This window comes from Rhinatrema bivittatum, chromosome 1, assembly GCF_901001135.1.
Source record: "Rhinatrema bivittatum chromosome 1, aRhiBiv1.1, whole genome shotgun sequence".
Classification (NCBI taxonomy): domain Eukaryota; kingdom Metazoa; phylum Chordata; class Amphibia; order Gymnophiona; family Rhinatrematidae; genus Rhinatrema; species Rhinatrema bivittatum.
The window spans coordinates 806,184,563-806,203,651 of record NC_042615.1 but is presented as its reverse complement, the minus strand read 5'-3'; the positions used below and the strand labels follow the sequence as shown (position 1 = coordinate 806,203,651).

The 19,089-nt window shown below is 41.5% G+C and overlaps 2 protein-coding genes across 6 annotated transcripts in view; one reads left to right on the top strand and one right to left on the bottom strand.

The window, feature by feature from the left end:
* Positions 1-13,405, bottom strand: part of TPGS2 (tubulin polyglutamylase complex subunit 2) — a 67,646-nt gene extending 54,241 nt beyond the window's left edge. Inside the window, exon 1 of one of the 2 annotated variants that reach the window (XM_029581097.1) lies at positions 13,133-13,405. In XM_029581097.1, coding sequence (XP_029436957.1) covers positions 13,133-13,202 — 70 coding nt within the window. In that variant the 5' untranslated portion in view covers positions 13,203-13,405. The remainder of the gene's footprint in view (positions 1-13,132) is intronic. The other variant, XM_029581107.1, reaches the window with a different exon arrangement.
* Positions 13,406-13,568: 163 nt separating this feature from the next.
* Positions 13,569-19,089, top strand: part of KIAA1328 (KIAA1328 ortholog) — a 689,482-nt gene continuing 683,961 nt past the window's right edge. For 2 of the 4 annotated variants that reach the window (XM_029581051.1, XM_029581085.1), the window contains exon 1: positions 13,569-13,679. In XM_029581051.1, coding sequence (XP_029436911.1) covers positions 13,631-13,679 — 49 coding nt within the window. In that variant the 5' untranslated portion in view covers positions 13,569-13,630. Of the gene's footprint in view, positions 13,788-18,713; positions 18,852-19,089 lie in introns of those variants that run through there. The other 2 variants (XM_029581069.1, XM_029581077.1) reach the window with 2 other exon arrangements.

Below are 19,089 nucleotides of genomic sequence, written 5' to 3'. Positions count from 1 at the left end.
TCTATACAGCTAACAACTTAATGAGTAATCTAACATTGTCAGTCTGTCTCATCTACAGATCAGCACTGGGAACCTGCATCCTGCACTCCCTATACTATCATTGCGAGACGGGTCTCCTCTGCCGAGGGCCCCTGGACTGCTACCTCTGGATCACCTCACTACTGCCACCTCTGGTGGTAACACTCTGCTGTATAATAAAAGACAAATTTCTGTGTTTGCATGTCTCAGGTCTAGCCTAGTACTGTGGTTCCTCATGGGCTCCTCCCCGTGGGCGGTACCATCACCACAGTACCCAAGAATCCACTCCAACACCTCAAAACCATAACACCTGGCAAGTACCCAAAAACTAAGTCTATTCCATGTTACTGTTGCTAGTAATAGCAGTGGCTATTTTCTAAGTCAACTTAATTAATGGCAGGTAATGGACTTCTCCTCCAAGGACTTATCCAATCCTTTTTTACACAACTATACTAACTGCACTAACAACATTCTCTGGTAACAAATTCCAGAGTTTAATTGTGCGTTGAGTGAAAAGGAACTTTCTCCGATTAGTTTTAAAATGTGCCACATGCTAACTTCATGGAGTGCCCCCTAGTCTATTATCCGAAAGAGTAAATAACTGATTCACATTAACCCATTCTAGACCTCTCATGATTTTAAACACCTCTATCATATCTCCCCTCAGCCGTCTCTTCTCCAAGCTGAAAAGTCCTAACCTCTTTAGTCTTTCCTCATAGGGGACCAGTTCCATTCCCCTTATTTTGGTCGCCCTTCTCTGTACCTTCTCCATCGCAATTACATCTTTTTTGAGATGCGGCGACCAGAATTGTACACAGTATTCAAGGTGCGGTCTCACCATGGAACGATACAGAGGCATTATGACATTTTCCGTTTTATTCACTATTCCCTTTCTAATAAATTCCCAACATTCTGTTTGCTTTTTTGACTGCCGTAGCACACTGAACCGACGATTTCAATGTGTTATCCACTATGACGCCTAGATCTCTTTCTTGGTGGTAGCTCCTAATATGGAACCTAACATTGTGTAACTATAGTATGGGTTATTTTTCCCTATATGCATCACCTTGCACTTATCCACGTTAAATTTCGTCTGCCATTTTGATGCCCAATTTTCCAGTCTCACAAGGTCTTCCTGCAATTTATTTATTTTATTTGTTTTTATATACCGATGTTCGATTTTACATATCACAACGGTTTACAGACAACTGAGGGGAGCAGGAAACCAGGCGTTTCCTTATATCAAATACATGGAACGTATAAAACAGTTAAACGATAAAGTTAAAGTAAACTAAGTTAAACTAAGTGTCACAACGATTAACGAATAGCTAAGCAGGGCGGGGAGCTAGGTGATCCCTTTTAAACCAATGGTCGGGGTGCAGTTCTTATCTGTTACAAGTGAACATCTATCATTGGCTGATGGTCCAGTATGTCCTTTAGTTTTTAACAGTGAGCGTTGTAACCGCTTAAGGCTGCAGATCAATGGTTAAGCAAATGGTCAAGGTGTAATTGTTATATATTACAAGTTAATACAATGATTGCTTGATGGCTGAACAAGGCTGGTTATGAATAATATGAGTCAGTTCGGTGTACATGGGGTGGGGGGGAGGTAGGCTGGGGGAATTCTCATGTTTGTTGCAGCGGAATAGCAATAGTAGAATGGCAGCAGGCAAAACGTCAATGGGGTGGATGCTGCAGGAGGACAAGAGTTGGTGTTTTTTTAGGGGGGGAGGGGGTAGAAGCTAGAGTGAATTGACGGTAATTGATTATAGATGTTTGAGGAGGTTATCCGGTTTGGGATTGAGATCATGTTATTGCTGCAAAGGCTTTGTGAAATAGCCAGGTTTTAAGATTTTTCTTGAACGATTGAGTTGATGGTTCTGTTCTTAATCTGATGGGGAGTTTGTTCCATAGGGTGGGGCCGGCGATGATAGCGCTCGTTCTCTTGTAGATGATCTGTGTATGGTTTTCGGGGACTATGTTTGTAGGAGTCCGGTGTTTGCGGAGCGAAGGTTCCTTGTTGGGGTGTGGAGGTGCAGGGGTGTAGTCAGCCAGTTGTGTTTGTCATTGTGGAGAGTTTTGTGTATAACGGATAGAGCCTTGTATTGGATTCTCTGCTGGATAGGCAGCCAGTGCAGTTCTTTGAGGATGGGAGTGATGTGTTCTGATCTTCTGCTGTTTATGAGGGCTCTGGCAGCGGCGTTTTGGAGTAGTTGGATAGATTTAAGGGTGGAAGCTGGGAGTCCTAGTAGGAGAGAGTTGCAGTAGTCGAGTTTTGAAAACAGAAGGGCCTAGAGCACGGTTCTGAAGTCTTGTGAGTAGAGAAGAGGTTTGAGTTTTCTTAGGATCTGGAGTTTGTGGAATCCATCTTTTAACAGGTTGTTAATGTGTTTTTTGTAGTTTATTTGGGTATCCAGGATGGTGCCCAGGTTTTTTTTTATTGATGAGAGAGTCTGGTTTTTTGATTAATGTGTGGTGAGGTCATTGATGGGAGATGGATTAGGATTGTTCGATATGTTTAGGATTTCTGTTTTGTTGAGATTGAAAGTGAGGTATAGCTGCGAGAGTAGGTTTTTTATCGTGAGTAGGTGGGAGTTCCATTGGTTTAGGGTTTTTTCAATTGAGGCTTTAATTGGGAGTAGAATTTGCACGTTATCGGCGTATACATAGTGGATCAATCCTAGTCTGTTTAGGAGTTCGCACAGGGGGGTCATGTAAATGTTGAATAACATGGATGAGAGGGAGGATCCTTGAGGGACACCATGGGGAAGGGGGATTTGCATGGATTCAGTGTCGTTGAATCTGACTTTGTAGGACCTGTTGGATAGGTATGAATTGAACCAGTTAAGAGTTGCACCATGTAGGCAGAGTCTGTGTAATAAGATTTTGTGGTTGTCTGTGTCGAAGGCGGCGGAGATGTTAAGGAGAATGAGTAGATAGGATTTATCATGGTCCAGTCCTCTGAGAATTGTGTCTGATAGAGAGAGGGTAGCAGGGTTTCGGTGCTGAGGGATGTTCTGAATCCGTGTTGGGTTGGATATAGTATGTTGTGGGTGTTTAGGTGTTCTGAGAGTTGACGGCTCACAATTTTTTCGAGGATCATGGCTATGAAAGGCAGGTTTGATATTGGTCTGAAATTTGCTGGATCACAATCCGCTTGTGATTTAACTACTCTGAACAATTTTTTATCATCTGCAAATTTGATTCTCACTCGTCATATTTCCAGATCATTTATAAATATATTGAAAAGTAAGGGTCCCAATACAGATCCCTGAGGCAATCCACTGCCCACTCCCTTCTACTGAGAAAATTGTCCATTTAATCCTACTCTCTGTTTCCTGTCTTTTAGTCAGTTTGTAATCCACGAAATGACATCACCACCTATCCCCTGACTTTTTACTTTTCCTAGAAGCCTCTCATTAGGAACTTTGTCAAACGCCTTCTGAAAATCCAAGTACACTACATCTACCGGATCACCTTTATCCACATGTTTATTAACTCCTTCAAAAAAGTGAAGCAGATTTGTGAGGCAAGGCTTGCCTTGGGTAAAACCATGCTGACTTTGTTCCATTAAACCATGTCTTTCTATATGTTCTGTGATTTTGATGTTTAGAACACTTTCCACTATTTTTCCTGGCACTGAAGTCAGGCTAACTGGTCTGTAGTTTCCCGGATCGCCCCTGGAGCCTTTTTAAATATTGGGGTTACATTAGCTATTCTCCAGTCTTCAGGTACAATGGATGATTTTAATGACAGGTTACAAATTTTTACTAATAGGTCTGAAATTTCATTTTTTAGTTCCTTCAGAACTCTGGGGTGTATAACATCTGGTCCAGGTGATTTACTACTCTTCAGTTTGTCAATCAGGTCTACCACATCTTCTAGGTTCACAGTGATTTGGTTCAGTCCATCTGAATCATTACCCATGAAAACCTTCTCCAGTACGGGTACCTCCCCAACATCCTCTTCAGTAAACATCGAAGCAAAGAAATCATTTAATCTTTAAGTGATGGCCTTATCTTCTCTAAGTGCCCCTTTAACCCCTCGATCATCTAACGGTCCAACTGACTCCCTTCACAGGCTTTCTGCTTTGGATATCTTTTAAAAAGTTGTTTTTTTTTTAATATTTATTATTTATTGCATTTTTTTACATTCTTAGATAGCAATACATGCATATAATTATATTGAACCATGAGGTAATATTACACACATATTACATCAGAAAATATCATCATATAATGATTTCTTTTATAAGTAATTTAACAATAAAATTTTTCCAATATACTCCAGGTTCATTATAAAGAAACTTCGAGAATCAACTTACTAGGAGCTATATAAAAGAAAAAAAAATTCACAAAACATATCTAATAAGCAAGAGATAGACAGCGTTCAATTATATAGTCTCATAACAGGTTTTAGTTAGTGCTTTAATTAAAGGGGCAATGAAAATCAAGAAATAATCTTAACTGCTGTGGGTGAAAGAAAACATCTCAAACTGTTAAATCGCAATACACATTTACAGGGGAATCCGATTGTTATCTGGGTTCCCATATCCATAGTCCCCTGTCACATAGTCAAAAAACTTTTCCTCCTTTTTTGAATAATCTTTGTCAGGTCTGAGTAAATCCATAACTTATGTCCTAAATACATTTTTCTCTATTTCGAAGAAATAGTTTTAGGACTTGATTTTTATCTGCTACAGATGAGAAAATAACCAATAATGTCCCACTATAGTCTATTTGCTCTTCAGATGGTTGCTCCAGGAAATTTGTTAAGTTTCCAGTATCCAAATTTGGTATTGAAATTCCTTCCTCTTCTTTCTTCTCGGTTCTGGTATAGAACACCTTAACAATAGATGGAATCTGTTGTCTAGGTATTTGTAGTATTTCCATTAGATACTTTTTAAGTTGTTCCAATGGTGCAATTAAACTTATATGTGGGAAGTTCAGTATTCATAAATTCTTAGATCTCATTTCATTTTCTAAGTTCCTATTTTCCTAGAATTGTTTGTTTGCCAGCCCTTGGCTACTTCTCTCCCTTTTTCTATGTAGTCCCACCTCCAGTACCTGTTTGATGTATTTCCTACCTGCAGTTCTGATGTAAACCGGAATGATGTGACCACTAATACCGGTATAAAAAAGCTTTAAATAAAATAAATAAATTCGTCAGGCCTCCTTGTACCAACGTATTCTGTGTCGCTTGAAATGTAGATACTTGATTTTCCAGACCCTGATTTTGTCATTATGTAGTGTTAACCAAGGATCAATTTGGTGGATATGTTTTTGTGTATCCGTCATAATTTTAGACAAATTGACTATGGAGGATTCCAAGGAAAGTATAGCTTTCCAAACAGACTCTAGAGTTATGTCTTGTAGATTTTCAGCAGTCAAGGGGGAAACAGCATTCACCATACCCTCATTACGGCTTTCTGCTTGTTGTATACTCTGAGGTAACTGGTTCCAGCTCTTTATTCCCAGTCAATTCCAGTACATGCTATGACATATATTCTTCTATGGTTCCAGTAACCCCAGGACTAAATGTGTTTAAGGCTAGCTCCACTGGATTCCTCCCGAATGGATCCAGCTCCCTCGACAACTTCGATCGGGTAACTGGTCCCGAATCCTGTGTCTGCCCCAAACGCTTGGGGGGGGGGGGGGGAAGGTGTTATGGGTGCCCCGGGGCTCAAAGAGGTTAAGAAGTCCTGCGAGGATGGTGTATACTCCCTACCTTCCATCGCAGCGGACATTACACTCGGGGATGAACTCGCCGTAGGAACAAAGACGTTTTCGATATTTGTTTGCGAAGGGGCTGTTAACAGTGTGGTCGGGGTTGCCACACGTATCTTGCCCTTTCTTTTTGTATGGGGCATGTCAAATCAATGGAGAAACAAAAATAAAAATAAAGTGAGTATCAGAAAACTTCTTTCATATTTCTCTTGCTAGGGTTGACTCCCCAAACAGAGGGATAAAGTAAAGATCTTTAATTTTACTCACTTTTGAGGTGAAGGAGATCCCGGGAGGTTGTTGCACACTAAGCCGCATGCCCCTTAGGCGTGCGTGGCTTGGGCGACATGTGCGCCACTGGCAGCTGCGTGCCGTAGGTGGGCCGATTTTAAGGCCCCACTGACGTCAGAAACCGGAAGTAGAAATTGTATCGTCGGGGAAAGCTCTCCTTCTCACCCGCAGCAGCAAAGAATTAAGGAAATGATTCTCAGCAAGTCCGGCTCCGTTCTCAGGTTTGTACTCCCTACTCCAGAGCTTTCCAAACTTTTCATGTTGGTGACACATTTTTAGACAAACATAATTTCAGGACACAGTAATTCAGTCTACTAGCAAACCAGAGGTTAAAGGGTAAACGAACAAAACATATTTCGACAATTTATGTATGTTTCCTTCAATAAATACATAAATAAAATGTTTCACGGCACAACCTCTCTCATGAAAACCTTTCGTTTATATTAAAAATATATAATATTCCAAGATTAATGTTATTGTTATAATTTATGAGTAATAATAACATAACAAATTGGCTGTCCCCCACACACTCTCCCCCCAAGCACGTCTGTCCCCACACACTCATCTCTCTCGCCCCCCCCCCCCCCAAAGCACATGTCTGGCCCCCACACACTCATCTCAACCTGGCATAACGACCCGGCATACAGCTCCTTTCCCGCACAACATGTGTTCGAAACCTTGGAGTTCAGTTTGACCAGCAAATTGAACCTAAAAAAAACCACATCAACACAATCCTCAAGGAAGGTTTCTATAAGCTTAATGTGATGAAAAAATTAAAACCATTGCTCCATGACAGTGATTTCTGCACAGTCATACAGGCCACCCTCTCATCTAAAATGGACTATTGTAACTCCCTCTTCTTAGGCTTCCCCCACTCCACTATAAAACCTCTTCAAATGCTGCAGAATGCGGTAGCTAGGACCATTTCCAACGCCCGTAAATATGACCATATCACTCCCATCCTTAAAGACCTTCACTGGCTCCCGATCCCCTCTCGTATCCTCTATAAAACTCTCACTACGATCCACAAAGCCATTTACATTCACAATTCGAATTGGCTTGATGAGCCATTCTGCCACACCACGCTCTAACTGCCCTACCAGATCTTCTAATAAAGGGACCCTCCATGTGCCTTCCCTAAAGAAGGATACCTGTAACAGAGGACTCGGCACAAATATAATGCCAATAAATATTCAAATAATTTTATTGAAAAATTTTTTTCCTTTTTAATTAGAACCAACATGTGCTAAAGAACATCACACATTAAAACTATTATCGACGCATCATCATTCTATCACCATACATCCCATGCATTCATACACCCATGCCCATAATACCCTAAAATTATGCCAATAACGCAATACCATACAATGTTGACATGCCCAACATATAGCTTTTAGTAATATAACATATGTATTATACAACGTGTTATAACGTGGCTAAAATAGCCTACACACAAGATAATATTAATTATACAATCATATGCTATATGTAAATATATATTATCGTTGTTATGCATCCAACAGGACACCTGTTTCGCCCAGAAAGTAGGGCTTCCTCAGGGAGAAAAGTATATATTATTATGTCAGCAGTCTGTGCTGTCATCACTTGATTGACACTTCCTTGATGCGAAAACTGTATAGCATTGATGACAACCCATCCCAAAATTATCAATTGCACATGATCCCGGTCTCTATATCATTCCATTAACTTTATTTATATGCATGATCATTATCAACTTAAAAACTTCCAGGAATCCACAAAAAACCTTTCGGGTGACTCCACTGGACCGCCAGTCATAGATAAAATCAGCCACGATTGTTATCTTCAGACTTCATAAATTATCCTCCAGTGTGTTCATAAGCCGAAACGCCAAAAGTATAAAGATGTTCTAATATTTATTTCTTCCTGGAAAGCACATCATTCAACAGTGCTGGACAAACGCCTCCATCTGCGTAAAATACCTGCAATACGCCAATACTTTTGGCGTTTCGGCTTATGAACACACTGGAGGATAATTTATGAAGTCTGAAGATAACAATCGTGGCTGATTTTATCTATGACTGGCGGTCCAGTGGAGTCACCCGAAAGGTTTTTTGTGGATTCCTGGAAGTTTTTAAGTTGATAACGATCATGCATATAAATAAAGTTAATGGAATGATATAGAGACCGGGATCATGTGCAATTGATAATTTTGGGATGGGTTGTCATCAATGCTATACAGTTTTCGCATCAAGGAAGTGTCAATCAAGTGATGACAGCATAGACTGCTGACATAATAATATATATTTTTCTCCCTGAGGAAGCCCTACTTTTTGGGCGAAACAGGTGTCCTGTTGGATGCATAACAACGATAATATATATTTACATATAGCATATGATTGTATAATTAATATTATCTTGTGTGTAGGCTATTTTAGCCACGTTATAACACTTTGTATAACACATATGTTATATTACTAAAAGCTATATGTTGGGCATGTCAACATTGTATGGTATTGGGTTATTGGCATAATTTTAGGGTATTATGGGCTTGGGTGTATGAATGCATGGGATGTATGGTGATAGAATGATGATGCGTCGATAATAGTTTTAATGTGTGATGTTCTTTAGCACATGTTGGTTCTAATTAAAAAGGAAAAAATTTTTTCAATAAAATTATTTGAATATTTATTGGCATTATATTTGTGCCGAGTCCTCTGTTACAGGTTGTATGGTTGTATTTAATAACAGAGGTATACGTACTTCATATTATTCCCTAAAGAAGGCACACCTTGCATCCACGAGGGACCAAGCCCTTTCCATTGCTGGGCCTACACACTGGAATTCACTACTTTCAAACCTCCGGCTCGAGCCGTGTGCTATTAAATTCAGAACTAACTTAAAGACCTGGCTCTTCAAACAAGCATACCCTCCATACGCCCACACTCCCTTGCGGCGCCAGCATGTAACCTGAACCCTTGTATAAAGTTAAGAACACATTGTTACTTTTTGTTTCACTATTCTCTGGTCGTGCGTATTCCTACAACCAGCCTGTTGTTTTGTATCTCCTACTCCTTGTTGTATTTTTGTTCCTATGAAATCCATTTCCCTGATTCCTGTTTTTTGTAATTTCCTTCTGTAGTTCTGATGTAAACCGATATGATGTTGCTACTAATATCGGTATAAAAAAAGACTTAAATAAATAAATCTCTCTTCCCCCCCCTCAAGCACATGCCTGGCCTCCACACACTCTTATCCCCCCCTTCCAAGCACGTCTGGCCCCCACACACTCATATCTCCCCCCAGCACTTGTCTGGCCCCCCACACTCGTGTTCCTCTTCTTTTTGATTGTTGCCAGTTAAGTGCTTCACTCCCTTCAGGCTTCAAGCCTGCCGTGGTGCATAACACTTTCCATGATCACCAGACACTGTTGCTTGCAGTCAGTTCTCCTCGTGGCCAGGCCTCATCGGCAGCAGCAGCCAGTGACAGGGACAGCTGAGCTCAAGTCCCACCCACCAAGCCCCCAAAAAACCCCGCGATTGACAGCAAAAATCGCCCAATAATAAACAACCCACGAACTGAAAAAAAAAAAAAGCGAATCGCTAGAAAAAAAAGCGCCCAAACTCGCGTCGGAGTTGACCGGGCTTGAGCAACACACCTGCACATTGTAGGTGACGCACTAACGCAGGGGTCAGGAACCTATGGCTCGGGAGCCAGATATGGCTCTTTTGATGGCTGCATCTGGCTCGCAGACAAATCTTTAATAAAAAAGTAAAAATCTAACAAAATCCCCCACCCTCCTGATGCCCCAAGACCTCCAAAATTAATTTACTACAACCCCCACCCTCCTGACCCCCCCAAGACCTGCCAAAAGTCCCTAGTGGTCTAGCGGGGGTTCAGGAGCGATCTCCTGGACTTGGGCTGTTTGTTGCTAGTAGTCAAAATGGCGCCGACGGCCCTTTGCCCTCACTATGTCACAGGGGCTACCACCGCCATTGGTCGACCCCAGTGACATAGTGAGGGCAAAGGGCCGTCGGCGCCATTTTGACTACTGGCAGCCGACAGCCCAAGTCCAGGAGATTGCTCCCGGACCCCTGCTGGACCACCAGGGACTTTTGGCAGGTCTTGGGGGGGGGGGGGGGGTTGTAGTAAATTAATTTTGGAGGTCTTGGGGGACGTCAGGAGGGTGGGGGGTTGTACTAAATTAATTTTGGAGGTCTTGGGGGGGGGCGTCAGGAGGGTGGGGGGGGGTTTGTTAGATTTTTACTTTTTTATTAAAGATTTGTCTGCGAGCCCTGGACCCCCGCTGGATCACCAGGGACTTTTGGCAGGTCTTGGGGGGGTTTAGGAGGATGGGGGGTTGTAGTAAATTAATTTGGCAGGTCTTGGGGGCGTCAGGAGAGTAGGGGGTTGTAGTAAATTAATTTGGTAGGTCTTGGGGGAGTCAGGAGGGTGGGGTGTTGTAGTTAGTATGGCTCTCACGGAATTACATTTTAAAATATGTGGCGTTCATGGCTCTCTCAGCCAAAAAGGTTCATGACCCCTGCACTAAAGTGTCGCAACAACAGTTTGGAAAGCTCTGCCCTACTCCCTCACCTCCTAAAAAAAAAAAAAAAATCATTTAATCTTTCTGCAATGGCCTTATCTTCTCTAAGTGCCCCTTTAACCCCTTGGTCATCTAACGGTCCAACTGACTCCCTCACAGGCTTTCTGCTTCGGATATATTTTAAAAAATTTTTACTGTGAGTTTTGCCTCTACGGTCAGCTTCTTTTCAAATTCTCTCTTATCGATGTCTTACATTTAACTTGCCAACGCTTATGCATTATCCTATTTTCTTCTGTTGGATCCTTCTTCCAATTTTTGAATGAAGATCTTTTGGCTAAAATAGCTTCTTTCACCTCCCCTTATAACCATGCCGATAATCGTTTTGCCTTCTTTCCACCTTTCTTAATGTGTGGAATACATCTGGACTGTGCTTCTAGGATGGTATTTTTTTTTTTTTTTGCAATGTAAAGATTATTGACAACCATAAACAAACATGTACACAAGTTTTTAACAATGTCCATGCCTCTTGCACACCTTTTACCTTTGTAGCTGCTCCTTTCAGTTTTTTTCTAACAATTTTTCTCATTTTATCAAAATTTCCCTTTTGAAAGTTTAGCATGAGAGCCGTGGATTTGCTTACTGTCTCTCTTCCAGTTATTAATTCAAATTTGATCACATTATGATCACTATTGCCAAGCGGCCCCACCATCATTACCTCTCTCACCAAATCCTGTGCTCCACTGAGAATTAGATCTAAAATTGCTTCTTCTCTTGTCGGTTCCTGAACCAATTGCTCCATAAAAATGTCATTTATTCCATCCAGGAACTTTATATCCCTAGCATGTACCGATGATACATTTACTCAGTCAATATTGAGATAATTGAATGTACTTTTATAAACAGTTGTGATCTTCATTTGGAATGATGGTATATAAAACATCTAAATAAATAACTAACTAAAACTGCTGAACACATAGATAAACATAGTTTAATAGGACAGAGTCAACATGGATTTAGCCAAGGGAAATCTTGCCTCACAATTTGATATTTTATTTGAAGGCATAAATAAACATGTGGTTAAAGGTGAGCCATTTGATATATTTCCAGAAAACATTTGACAAAGTCTCTCATGAGAGTCTTCTTAGGAAATTTGAAAGTCATGGGATAGGTGGCAGGGTGCTATTGTGGATTACAAACTGATTAAAAGATAGAAAGAGCATAGGGCTAAATGGTAAATTTTCCCAATGAAAAAAGGTGAATAGTAGAGCACCCCAGGGATCTGTTCTGGGACTGTTTCTTAATGTATTTCTAAATGACCTGGAAATGGAAACAAGTGAGGTGATCAAATTTGCCGATGACATAACATTAGTCAAAATTGTCAAATCACAAGAGGATTGTGAGAAACTGCAAGAGCACTTTGTAAAACTGAGAGTCTGGGCATGGAAATGAAAATGAAATTTAATGTAGACAAGGGCAAACTCAAATAATGGCTACAAAATGCAAGGCTCCATATTAGGAGTCACTACTCTGGAAAAGGATCTAGGTGTGTCATTGTTGAAAATTATGTTGAAATCTTCTGCTCAGTGTGCAACAGCAGCCAAGAAAGCAAATAGAATGCTAGGGATTATTAGGACAGGAATGGAGAATAAAACAAAGAATATCATAATGCCTCTGCATCATTCCATGGTGCGACCTCATCTTGAGTATTGTGTTCAATTCTGGTCCACCATATCTCAAGAAAGATATAGCAGAATGAAAAAAGGTACACAGAAGGGTGACAAAGATGATAAAGGGTGTGGAACAATTCCCCTATGAAGACAGGCTAAAGAGGTTAGGTTACCAGCTTGGAGAATATTGTTTTACTCAAGGCATAATTAAGCTCTGGAATTCGTTGCCAGAGGATGTGGTGAAAGTTATTAGTATAGCTGCGTTTAAAAAATGTTTGGACAAGATCCTGGAGGAGAAGTCCATTAACAATTATTAAGGGAGAGTTGCAGAATCCACTGTGCATTCTTGGGATAAACAGTTGGAATCTATCTACCACTTGGGATCCTACTCGGTCCTGGTGACCTGGCTTGGCCACTGTTGGAAACAGGATGCTGGGCTTGATGGACCCTTGGTCTGACCCAGTATGGCAAGCCTTGTGTCCTTACTCACTGTGTGTGGAAGCGTGAGAGTCGGCTTTACAGATAATGTGACCGAGCTGTAAGCCACCCTGGAGACTAGAATACTATTGTAATCACCGACTCATTATCCTACAAGAACCAGCCTAAATGATTATTCCCAATTCATCGTTACTATACAGAAACCCGATTTCTAACCAGTAAACTAGGCAGACAGGTCAGAGCTATACGGCACAACTTTACATAGCACCACGAACTGCTCTTTTTAATGAAGCAACTTTGATTAAATCGCTCGCTCTTCAGCACTCCAGACATCTCAACAGCCCCACTGACTTCCCGCCTTCAGCCGCCCACATCCCCGCCGCGGCTACTACTCTGTTTGCCCGCCCCCCACTCACCCGGACTCTGCTCCGCCCAATGGGGAGGAGCAGGAGGGCGCCGTGACTCACCCAGCAGTTTGCTGACGCCCAGGGTCAGGGTTTCCAGATAGGTCTTGGTACTGCCGTTCTTCTCTTCCATTCTGCGGACACCCTTGCTCACCGTCCCAACTCACCCAACTCAAGCCACCCCAGACCCGATACAAGCGGAGAGGAGCTTGCCGGCTTCTCTCTGTCACTAGGAGACGCAGGCCGGAGGCCGGAGCACGCCGGGAGATGGAGTCCGACGTGTCGCGTCAGTGCGTTCTCCCGGCTTCCGGGTCGCAATATGCCTTGTAGTTTTTTTTTTTTTTTGCTTGTGAAGGCTAGAACGGAGGCGGGAAGGTGAACTACCACTCCCAGCACCCCCTCTGCCGGCAGCAACTTCCTAGACCTGCTGCCGCCGTGCGAACGGCTGAAGCAGGTTTTACCCAATAGAAATAGAGCTCGCAGAGGGGGCGAACCAATGGGCTGCGGCGTTCGGTGGGCGTGGCCTCGCGGCTGTGGCTGCTGGGTGGCGGCGGTTTGAAGATGGCGGATGTTGCTGGTGCTGGGAGACCGGTGTACTGGAGTAGAGATAGTATCCTTTCTTGAGGCGTGCTGGAGAGTTCTTGTAGGGGGTGAGGCAGGGCCGGTTAGTAAGTGACAGTGTGGAACAGTGCAGCCTCCTTTGCTCTAGAAATAAAAGGTGATTGTGTGCGGGTTCCTCTTTGAGATGCCTTGTATGTTTGTGGTCCGAGAATAATAACTTTTGGATTTCTAGGCAACCTTTAAAAATGATGTTCAAGGAGGCTTCCGGCATTATTAGAATTCAGATAGAATAAGTCCCTTCCCTGAAGAGCTTACATTTTTTAAGTGGGCACCTCATGCAACCTGAGATTAAGTGACTGGCACAAGGTCACAGGTTGTGACAGTGGAAGAAGAGAAGTACTTTTTATAATCCCCAACGTCTGAATACTGGGATGATGATGATATAGAGAAAGCTTTGGTGCTCAGCATTACCGTTCACAAGTTTAAACTTGTAATATAGTAAATGATGGTAGATAAAAAGCCAGATGGTCTATCCATTCTGCCCAGCAAGTTGTTTAGGGGAGTAACTGCCACTCTGTGCAGGTAACCCCCATGCAGTGATGTTACACCCATAACACAGGTTATCCCATTTCTTCATTCCCATCCTCTAGTCACTAGGAATCATCAGTGTTTATCCTAGGCCCTTTTGAATTCCATTACTGTTCTTGTCTTCACCTCTTCCTGGAGGGCATTCCATACATTTATTACCCTTTCCGTGAAGAAATATTTTCCTGACATTGTTCCTGAGTCTAATCCTTTGGATCTTCACACCCATTGGAAAAGATCTGATTCTTGTTCATCATTAATACCTTTCAGGTTTTTAAAAGTCTGAATCATCTCTCCCCTGTCTGTCCTCTCCTCCAGGGTATACATATTTAGGGGAAAAAGGTGAATTGGATTCAGAAGAAAGCCAACTCTGGGCCTCGACTTTTATGGTCTGGGGTACTGATACACAGACATTAGGGAAAAAGCACAGGACTGCTTCTATGGCCAAGTTCAAAAGCAAAGCACATTCAATCAGCATTGTCTTATTTTCAAGAAAGCTGCTCACCCCGTAAAATTGTTGCTAGCAGTAATTTTGTTATAGGTTTGACAGTTGTTTGGTTTTGATTGTAAATATTACTACTTTTAACATAAGGCTCGGGGGTAACCGGCATGGAACAGTAGTTACTATCCTTAATAGAACATGGGGGTAACCTGCAAATTTATTTATTTATTATTTAACAGTTTTATATACCGAAATTCTTGTAAGGGTTTACAAATCAGTTCGGTTTACATTGAACAGAAACAGTGCTTCAGTGCTTCAGTAAATGAAAGTAATTACATTGAACATTGACAGAGCTTCAAATGTGAACAATTACAAAGAACTAATAATAAAATATCTTATTAACCAAAAAACAAGCAGAATAACAAGCAGAAATTGCGGCAATTACTACCATAAGAATCTTGCTAGGTGGACTGGATGGCCCATTTGGTCTTTTTCTGCTGAAATTACGATGTTAGGTCCTCCATGTCTCATAAGTCTTTTTGGTACAGACTTTACGCTATTTTGATTGCCTTTCTCTGGACCACTTCCTTCCTGTCTCTATCCTTTTTGAGATAGGGTCTCCATACTTGAGTGCAAAACTCACCAAAGTTCTGTATAGGGGTATCATCATCTCCTTTTTCCTGCTGTTTATTCCTCTCTCTGTGCATTCCTCTGGCCTTAGCCACTGCCTATCACATTACTTTGCTACCTTCAGATCATCAGACACTATCACCCGAAGGTCTGTCTCCCAGTCTCTGTGCACATAAATCTTTCACACCCCCTATCATGTACAGGTCCTTTGGATTATTGCACCCTAAATGCATGACTCTGCATTTATTGGCATTAAATCCTAGCTGCCACATTTTTGACCATTCTTCAATCTTCTTAGATCACTTCTCATTCTCCCTACTCCTTTAGTTGTGTGCACTTTGTTGCAGATCTTAGTGTCATTCATAAAAACATAAACCTTTCCTTCTAACCCGTCAGTTATGTTGCTTGCAAAGATATTGAATAGAACCGGACGTGGAACTGATCCTCGAGGTACTCACCTTATCACCATTCGCTTCTTTGAGTAGGTTCCATTTACCATTACTCTTTGTCAGTCAACCAATTTGTAATCCATTCCATCACCTTGGGATTCACTTCCAGGCTTCTAATATGTAATAACATAGTAATAATATAAAAAAAAGACCAAATGGTCCTTCCAGTCTGCCCAGGAAGTTTCTTATGGTAGTAACTGCCGCTCCTTGCAGGTTACCCACAAGCCTTATGTTAAGGGTAATGATATTTACAATCAAAACTAAGCAACCGTCAAACCCATAACAAAATTACTGCTAGCAACATTTTTATGGGGTGGGCAGCCTTCTTGATATTTCAGACAATGCTGCTTGAATGTGCTTTGCTTTTGGACTTGGCCATAGAAGCAGAACTATGCTTTTTCCCTAATGTCTGAGTATCAGTACCCTAGACCGTAAAAATCAGGGCCCAACGTTGGCTGTCCTTTCAATCCAATTCCCTCTCTTTCCCTCGCTGAAGTGGAGAGCAATGTTGCAGTCATGACAAAAGCATGAAAGCTACTTGGTTAAGGGTAGTAGCTGCTGCTCCATGCAGGTTACCTCTATGCACCCTTTTCTTCATTTCTCCCTGAAGCCTTTAGGGATCCACACTGTTTATCCCATACCTTTATTGTTTTTGTCCTCACCACCTCTTCCCGAAGGGCATTCCAGGCATCTTCCATCCTCTCTGTGAAGATGTTGGTTCTGAGTCGTTTCATTTCGTGACCCCTAGTTCTGCTGTTTCCTGTCCAACAGAAAATGTTCGAATTTTGTGCAGCATTAAAACCTTTCAGGTTTCTGAAAATCTGCTTTGCAGAACTCCAAGTAAATCACATCAAATGCTTTTCTTTGAAATAATTCTTTAGTTACCCAATCAAAGAATCAATTGGATTCATTTGCACAACCTTCCTTGGGTAATGCCATATTGATTTTGATCCTGCAACCTACTAGACTGGAGGAGGTTCACTATCCTTTCCTTCAGCAGAGTCTCCATTACTTTTCCCACCACCGAGGTGAGGCTAAGGGGCCTGTAGTTTCCCGCCTCCTCTCGGCTGTCTCTTTTGTGAAGCGAGACCACAGCTACTGTTCTCCAATCTGACCATTTGTTTGCTTGTGTACTACTATGTATTTGAATGTGTGCAGATGTAGCTTTGTACACTTTTCTCAGCTGGAATGCATTGGACTTCATTCACGTTTTGGTTGGTCAAGGCTTTTATTGAACATCTTTCATTTGTGTGATGAAATCTGCTGCTGCTCATAAATGAGAGGATATCTTGAAAAGTTTGTCAAGGAAATTGTTCTGCATACTTGAAATGTTTTCAAGTTCTGTTCCATAAATGGTATTGGTGTTTTGAGAGAAAATAAAACACACTCGTGAAGTGCCTTTGTTTTAGAGATGGGGTGAGTTTTTTTTTTTTTTTTAGTTATTTGTGAGATCACTAAGGTAATCTCTGGTGTTGTAAATATAGATCTTCAAAAGTTTGTTGATGACTGTTCCACAAACCTCCCAGCATTCTCTGGCCTCTTTTTTTTATTTTTTTAAACACTGAAACACATGATAGGAGAGAGCATATTTCTCCTATTCTAAAAGATCTCCACTGGCTCCCAGTAAACTTCCGGATCCTCCATAAATCTCTCACAATCATTCATAAAAATATCCACCATCAAACCCCGCTTGACCTGTCTCATCCTCTCAGACTGCACTCGACAGCCAGGCCTTTAAGGGACGCTTACAAGGGATCTTTACACGTTCCTACAATCAAATTAGTGCACCACGCAAACATCAGAGTCCGGTCTTTTTCTACCGCAGGCCCTTCCATGTGGAACGCCATGCCTCCGGACCTCAGACTGGAGACTTGTCTAACAACTTTTAAAAAGAAACTAAAGACATGGCTGTTCAGCCAAGCCTTCCCCACTACAAACTCCATTGCCTGATCTAGAACTGTACACCACACATCTCTGTAAACAAAACTCTCCAAATTTTTCATGCATAATATCCATTAAAGAGAGGTTGGCCCCTTGCCCCCTCTTCTGTATATAGTATTTATTCTATTTTATTTCATTTTATTTATATATTTATTGCTCCGTTCACCCCTTCTTTATTTTCCTACTCCAAGTTAAGGCTTCCTTGTTATAATGTAACTGTATGCTCCGTATCTCTTGTTGATTGGTTAATTGTATATTCTGCTTAGTTCATTGTAAACCGAATTGATTTGATTTGTATCAAGAAAGTCGGTATATAAAAGCCTTAATAAATAAATAAAAAATAAAATGATAGTAGATAAGCATCGGAAGACACATCTAGTGTGCCCAATTTACTTCCTGGTACAGTGACGTAGACCTCTAGCTTTCCTTTCACTTCTTCACACCTAGGAATTACCTGTGCTTCTACCAAGCCTTCTTGAAGCCTATTACCTTTTTTTGCCTTTGCCACCTCTCCTGAAAGACCAGCTAATGCTAATTACTCATTCAAATTAATTGCTGTAACAATGTTTTGGCTGCCCACAGTGGAAAATTGATACTTTTATCTCTTTTAAAATGGGTTGATATGGAGCTCTCTTCATCCTTGATAATCTAGTTATCATCTCTCTAGTAAGGGATAAGATGAATAGCTTAATTTTGTTAGTATTGCTGCTTCTATTTTTATTGCTCTTCCTGGGTTTGATTTACCCAAATCCAGGTCTTACAAACATTTCCTGCAGAAAACAATCTCTCAACTTTTGTGGTATAAAAATATTCAGATGCTATGTTACATAGAGCCTCAGGTTTTCTTTTTGTCATCAAGCCGCAGACACTTTTTGTGTGTGATGCCTTGGGACAGCCTGTACTCTGTATTGCACATTCACCTCTCAATGCATGCCCCTTACCATAGTGTATATGACTTAAGAGTTGCCTTCATGATGCCAATAATATCTGGAGTGGGGTGGAGGGTCCATATTGAGCATCTTCACTTGTTGATGTCTGCATGGAGAAAGAGCATGAAGCTCGGAATATATGGTCACATTCCAAACCCTTGATATTATGTTAAATGCCGTTTCACCTGGATCCTCAAGTGGCTGCTAGTGGAAGTGATGGAAGCCAAGACTGCAACAGATTTTGGGTATGTTGGGAAAGCTGTGAAGCATAGAGATAGGAAGAGGGTTGAGAGGCAAGAAACATAGAAACATAGAAATGACGGCAGAAGAAGACCGAATGGCCCATCCAGTCTGCCCAGCAAGCCTCACACATTTTTTCTCTCATTCTTATCTGTTACTCTTAGCTCCTTGTTCTATTCCCCTTCCACCCCCACCATTAATGTAGAGAGCAGTGATGGAGCTGCATGCAAGTGAAATATCTAG